Below are 7,114 nucleotides of genomic sequence, written 5' to 3' on the forward strand. Positions count from 1 at the left end.
AACCATCTTGTCAGACTCATACAAAACCTTCTAAGAAAGGCTAAAATTTTATCATGAAACATGAAGTAGCAAATTAAGAGTTCAGATTCTTAATCAGTTTGATCCTTGATCATTTGAGACTATAATCCAAAAATGACCTAAGGTTGAATATATATATAGAAAAACGTTCTCTATTTGTAGACAGGTTAAGTTTTTGAGCTCATGTGATTCCAAATCTAGAGTAACCCCATACAAGCGACTAATCATTAAAGCCATATGTTGGTTGAGGGCAGTTTTTACCCCAGCCAAATGTTATTTATACAATTGATTCAAAGTTCTTAAAGAAAGAAGCTATGTAGTTGTCTTGGTTCTTCAGAGGCAATAAAGAAAGAATGCAGATTTCTGGCTAGACTCCAGTGTTGACTATACTTGCAAATGTGGCCCAAGAGCATTTCCTATCCTACATGCTCTTCTACAATGTGACCTTGCCACTGCTCCATCAAGAAGCAGAGCCCAATTCTCCCCTGGAATCTGGACTATACATATGGCTCCTCTGTGATTTCCCAGGCTGGTTCAGACAGAGACTGGTTCTCTTTGAACCCTTGCTCTCAGCAAAACTACTCATCCTGTAAGAAAAGAAGTCCAACTGTGCTGAGACCACCATGCTAGAAAGGCCAGTCCCAGCTGAGTCCAGCCTCCCAGCCATTCCCAACAATAAGTCAAACCCCGTGAAACCATTTGGAAGAAGAAGATCCTGCAGTTCCAGATGTTCTAGTTTCCAGCCATTCAAATCACCCTCAGCTCCAGCTCCAGACATCCTGGAGCAGAGACAAGCCATCCTCATTATGCCCTATCTGAATTCCTGACCCACAAAAGTCATGAGCATAAAAAAATAACTGTCATTTGACACCACTAACTTTGGGGGTGGTTTGTTTTCCAGCATTAATAACTGGAACACTCTTGGAGAAAACCTGTCCCTACCACTGATTGAGAACTTGGTAAACTTACAAAAATACCTGGTCTCCTCAATAATATATGGAGATAACATTAGCTAAACTGCAAGTTTATTCAACACTGGGAATAATAGAGATGTCTGGCCTGGAGTAGTACTGAATAAAAGGTAGCTATTAGACAATAAATTTGTGATCACGATTTACCAAGAGCACTGTTAAATGCTGGGAAGTACATATCAAAATTTAAATTTGAGACTAACAACACACTTCATCATTCAATGCAAAAAAAGTTTACCACTTAAGGAGGAAAAAGTCCTCAATTATTGAAAAAAATTATCACTTTGGGTTTGCTTCTCTGAATATATAAGGAAGAAATGCAACCCTAATGAGCAGGTATGTTTGCATATTTAATGTTCATGACAAATCATCTGATGACAGTAAGCTGTATGAGGTCATATGATTGGTAAGTGGTCAAGTTCAGGGCAGTTTGAATCCAAAGCCTCATATATTCTTCACAACACTACTCTGCCCTCCTAGAGGATTATGTTATAATTTATCAGAGTTCATAAAGAAGTTTACTGTGATATTTAGGTAATATAATCCAGGGACTTATTTTGGAGCACCTAAAATCCTTTTCACTAATATATCCAGTAGTACTTTGCGGTCTCACTAAGTGGGCTTAGTATTAAACAGAAACCTGAAAGTGATTCTTCAAATTTATTCCTGACAGCGGGCAAAATCTATTTCTTGAGATATGCTTTTGTTTGTTTTGGTTTTGATTTGAAAGGTTTTATGAAAGGCCAGGCTTCTCACATATTCATCAAATCCCTTAGCTGACAAAGATTGATCTAAATGGCTCCCTGGAGATTACAATCATTCTACAAATGTGAACAAAAGAGGAATTATATCTGCCCACAGATTAAAATGTCCTTTGTAAAAATCAATCTGGGGAACTTCAGAGTCTTAGGAGAACTTAAAAGGAAATCATCATCAAGATCTTGAAATGTTATACTGGGCTTTCTCTGGATTATTAATCAAGAAAGTTTTGGTGCTAAGTGCTGCTCTTTGAATAATTTTCCACCAGTCTACGTTCTATAGGTTAAATAAAATTCCATTTGTTCTACTTCTGTTCTTTTTCAGGAAGCCAGAATAGAGTATAACTGTTGTGACCTCCAGGCTTGCTGAGCTATTTGTAAACATGCATCAGTATCAACTCATTTCAAGCAACAAGCTGAACTTTCCCTGGAGTAAATCACATTGCAAAGTTTTCCAATGAAATTATGTTTCCCAATTAAGATATGGATTCAAAATATGCACAGATGATACACATCTGAACTCAGAATCACTGTATCTCAGATTTTCTAAGATTTGCAGGTGTTTAGGCAGTTCCGTTTATCTTAAACTACCACCCAAGACAGGTTTTCTTATAATGCCTTTTAAAGTGGATTTTTATATCAGTTTTTAAAAAATGAGCTACATACAAAGCACTCTTAAAAGAACCCCTTGTCAACTGAAAATAATAATATTCACCTGTTATTAGCCTACAGCGCACTGCCATTTCAAAAGTGCCAGTGACTCGTTACAAATGCAGCTATTTTTAGGACAGTGCGCTAATGTTAATATTCCTTGAAAAAGGAACCAACTATTTAATCAAGTATTTTGTGGATGGAAAGATGGGTAAATGCCACTTGTTATATCCCAAAATTACTCTCAGTAAATTGTGTTCATTTGGCCATCTGCACACCCTTACATTTTGCTTAGTCAGTAAATAACACAGACGTCAAAAAAAGCAATCTGATTTATATGAAATAGCTATGTATTTATAAATTTTAAAGAAGAAGCATAAAATTACCCTAGAGGTTATACAGTACGTTTGAAGTCAAGTTTAGGGTGTCAGCTTTTTGTATACACTTGAGTAATCCTATTTGTACTAAGGATTCTCTTATAATTGCTATGGCTGTGAAACCCTATAATTATATTCTAGGAAAAAAGTTATCAAAACTAAATGCGACTAAGCAAAAGTCTAAAACATTACTATCATTTAAAAATAATATTTAAGATGTATTAAAAGGCTGCCAAAATCATCCTTAGAAATTCTGTGGCCAGCAGCCATGTGAGTACTACCTATTCTAAACTTCCTAACAAGCATACTTAATTTATTTTTTTCCTGTTTCCACCGCGAATGACAGTCTATTAGCCATTTTCTCATTTGTCTTTTTGGGAAATTTACAGCTTAAGGATGAATGCCTGGATAGTCCCCCATACACTGAATTGGGACACCGGAGAAAAGCATTACAGTTGACTGACACCCGGATTACTGGTTCCTACTAGAAGTGCTGACGCAACCTACAATACACCAGGACACAAAAGGAATGGTTCTGCTGCTTTTGCTTAAAACCATAAAACAGGTTATAAGCAGCAAACGATGCACATTTGGTACCAAAATTAAAATGCGGCTTTAAAAATAATGGCTGAGGGGAAAGTTTCCCTAGGAACTGGGCCTAAGTAGGACATACTGTCATCGGTAGAAACATTCCTGAAATTTCCCTTCTGTATTTACAAGCTTGCCTCTTCACGGCAGTTTCCATTCTAATTAAGACAAAGGTTTTTAATTAAGCCCTGAAGATGCTGGTAAAGGGCCTTCAGTAAAACTGTCCTTGGTGGTTCCTCTTGAGGTAATTCATTTCGAGACAAAGAAGTGGATCTCTTAAAATCTTCAGAGAAGACATTTCCCTCCCTGCTTTCTGCTATTCAACACAGCAAACAGACTGAGAAAAGCTGCCTGCCCTTTGGAACGGGCAGGGAAAACATTGCTCGTTTCACTTCAAGCTTCCCCCTTGTTTCAGAATACTGGTGCACAGAAGCTTCAAGTGCACCAAACACTGTAAGAAAATAGACTTTGTAAAGTGGGGAGATGAGCGATTTTCCACATTTTGTTTCCTTTCCTCCTGCATCCTCTCCGTCCACCACCACCTTGGGGAGGAAAAACGAACTGCTACTACATAAAGAAAGTCAATAACTTGTTCCAGATAGCCTCCAACAAAACCATTTCCACCAGCCCAATTTGCTTCTGAAGTATACTTTTTCTAGGATGAAAACTATTTTATTTTCAGGAACGCAACAAGAAATAAATGCTGCAGTATGAGTTTCAGCAAGAAGGTAGAATAACGGGTTTAGAAGAAAAAAATCAGAAGCTGTACCAGCCTCCGATTTTTACCTTGCAGAGTCCTATTACAACTATATTTGCATTAAGCTTGTGTCTCCCTATTTCCTTGCTTAGAGAGGAAAAAAGCAAAGATAAATGGGTATGGAGGCAATGAAGGAAAGATTAGCAAACACTGCAGACGCGCCACGAACTCGAGCTGGCTTCTCCCCATTCCCCACATTCCTGGCCGAGAGAAAAGGATACGGGCCTGAAAAGAAAATGGGAGTTGAAGCTTCTTTCTCCTACCTATCTGAAAAGTCTTTATGCAATCAGGGGGCTATTATTTCAGGAGACAGAGAGAAAGGGGCAAAAGATTCACGTTGCTAAGGAGACGTGCTGGAGCTGGCATTCCTACATAAATTTCCATTTCTATTGTAGAGGGGAAAGAAAGCATATTTTCTCCAAAGTTTATTTGGATCCCCTGGTTACTGAAGAAAGGCATTTTACCAATTTATTTTATCTTTAGTTGTAAACAACCAACCCTGAAAGAATTAAAAGACCTAAATGTTGACCTCCCGCTGCCAACCAGTCCCCTCCACAGTAAATTAGGCAACAAAGACGAAATCCTTCAATGGAAATTTTGAGGTAATATCAAAGAAAAAGCCTTTTGTAAACAGACAAATTTATGGAAGAAACTAAACCAAGTGCACTAATTTCTTTTATAACAAGAAACCAAAGACAAAAGCAAATCTGATTTTTGTGGCTCTTTGTCCTATTTCAACTTGCCTGGAACTTGACACGTTTCCAGTAAGGCTTTATAAATAGTCCCAGAGAAGACAGGGAACTGTCAAGAAGGAATTTAATGAGTTTCTCAGGGTTGCGCGTGTAAGTGTATAAAATCACAGCCTGGTCCTCTGCCTTTTATTCCCCTTTCTCTGCACTGACACCAGCAGCTGAAGAATCAAGATTAGTGAGGAATAGGGGTTTGCAGCAAGAAATCGGAAGTTGTCAGATTTCTGCTAAGGGCGTAACATTGGGAGGGCAGGGGAAGGCAACCGGGGCTCAAGGAGAGAGTAAAGCGGTAGGCCCTCCGTGACTACCTAATTCTCCGTCCTCCACCCCATCCCTTTGCTGTTTCCAGGGCTGGCTGAATAAGCCACAACTTTCCAGGGATCTGTGAGTATCACATGCAGAAGAGCAAGAAAGATCTGGAGGACTGAAGAGGCATTTGGAGTGGGAAAGAAAGAAGAGCAACTCTCAACCAAGGACGGTGTCACCAAAAAAGGCAAGGAAATTAAAGCCTGTCCCTCTCCCAACTCTTCGCATCGCTCAAAAATTTAAGGAACTAAAATCCAAACCGAAACTCACGGGAAAACCCAGGTAAAGTGGAGTAGAACAGGCAGAAACGGGGGCACTCAGAGGTAAACTCAGGCACATTCCTCCTTGAGAGAGAAGTGGGGAAGGCAGAGAGAACCCACAGCATCCTGGTGGGAGTTGGGGCGCTTTTGCTTGTGTCTTTTTTAACGCGGGTGTGGAAGGCGTTGCATTTTCAACGCAGCCACATGGTTCTCGCCTTAAATGATAACAATTACCCAAAATAGCACACGTGTTACTCCAGAGCCCGAGGAATGGCCACGGGAGAGGGCGTGGGACATTGCACTGGGTTTGGCGACCGGGTTTGGGGAGAGGTGAGGGGTGGAGATCAGGGAGTTGTCTGGAGCCCGAGGATCCGCGAAGGGCCAGGATGGAGGGGGCGGACTAGGGTGGGGGACACAGGAGAGGCGGGTAGAGGCCGTAGCTGTCCAGGCAGCGGGGCGCGGGGCGGTCCGGGGCGGGAGGCAGGGGTCGCGGCGCGCCGGGCCCTCACCGCTGCTGAGTGTGGACTCGCAGTGCCAGATGTCCAAGCTGGCGGGTTTCCGGCAGGACTCCCACAGGGACAGGTAGTACTGGTGGTCGGCCGTGACCCAGGCCGGGCTCAGCACGGCCCCCAGGTCCAGACACAGTGCCAGGAAGATGCACACCAGCCCGACCAGCTTCAGCGGGGTCAGCACCGACACGCGCACCTCCTCCATGCCGCTGCCCGCCGAAGCCATGTCCCGGGCGCCGCAGCCGGCCCGCCCCGCCGGAGACTAGGATGCCAGGCGGGTCCGGAGAGCCGGGAGCCCGACCCCCCACGGAGGGAAGCAGCCGAGCCGCCGCGCGCGTGGACTCGCTCCCTCAGGGATCCGCGCGCTTTCCGCCGCGCCGCAAAGGTGGATCTGAGGGGCGGCCGGCCGGGGACCGGGTCGTAGGCAGCCGCAGCGACGCCGTTCCCGCCGTGGACCTTCGCCGCCGGCCCCTCGCAGCGCTCTGCCCGCGCCCGCTCCGCCCCGGCGCTGCCCCGCTCGCTCGCTCCGCCCCGGCCCCTCCCCGGCTGCGGGAGGCGGCACCGAGCGGGGAGGGGCAGCGGTCAGCACCCGGCCGACGTCAGGCTCCGGCTCCTGGCTCCAGGCTCCAGGCTCCAGGCTCCCGGCGCGAGAGGCTGGCTCCCGCCCCACCCCTGCCCGGTGCGCGCAGAATGGGTCCACTCTCTCTCTGCCCCCCGTGCGCTGTGCGCGCGCATTGAGTCCTCTACCCTAGTGTGCTGCGCGCACACAGCCCCATGCGAGCCCTCCGCCCCAAAACCGCTGCGCCGGACAATTCCTCGAATCTGCCCGGCCCCCGGCCCCGCCCCTGGCCGCGCTCGCTCCGGGGTCGCCTGGCTTCCCGCCCCCACCCCCTCCCGTCACGTGGATTTCCTTTTCTTAGCGAGCTGGGGTGGGTCCTTTTCTAGAAGGCGTCAGCTGTAGATTCCTAGGTTTCTTGGGCTGTGGCCATTGGAGCAAAGAGACGTTCTCTCTCAGCGATGTAACACACCTCCTCCCGCCCCGCCAATTTCTCATCCCGGGGGGATTTGGAAGAAGGTGGAGAAAAGTGACAAAAGGCATTTTGTTCTCTTTTCAAACTCAGGATGGACCCAGTCTTGGACGCGATCTCTTCCCCCCCCCCCGCCCCCTCC

General features: G+C 45.5%; 1 protein-coding gene across 1 annotated transcript in view; it reads right to left on the reverse strand.

Annotated features, from left to right (window-relative positions):
- The window catches only part of TMEM47 (transmembrane protein 47), a 29,537-nt gene extending 23,096 nt beyond the window's left edge, over positions 1–6,441 (reverse strand). Inside the window, exon 1 of the mRNA XM_007451404.1 lies at positions 5,945–6,441. Within this exon, the coding sequence (XP_007451466.1) occupies positions 5,945–6,170 (226 nt within the window). The 5' untranslated portion in view covers positions 6,171–6,441. The remainder of the gene's footprint in view (positions 1–5,944) is intronic.
- Positions 6,442–7,114: the final 673 nt, after the last annotated feature.

The sequence above is a fragment of the Lipotes vexillifer genome, unplaced genomic scaffold (assembly GCF_000442215.2).
Source record: "Lipotes vexillifer unplaced genomic scaffold, Lipotes_vexillifer_v1.1 scaffold789, whole genome shotgun sequence".
NCBI lineage: Eukaryota > Metazoa > Chordata > Mammalia > Artiodactyla > Lipotidae > Lipotes > Lipotes vexillifer.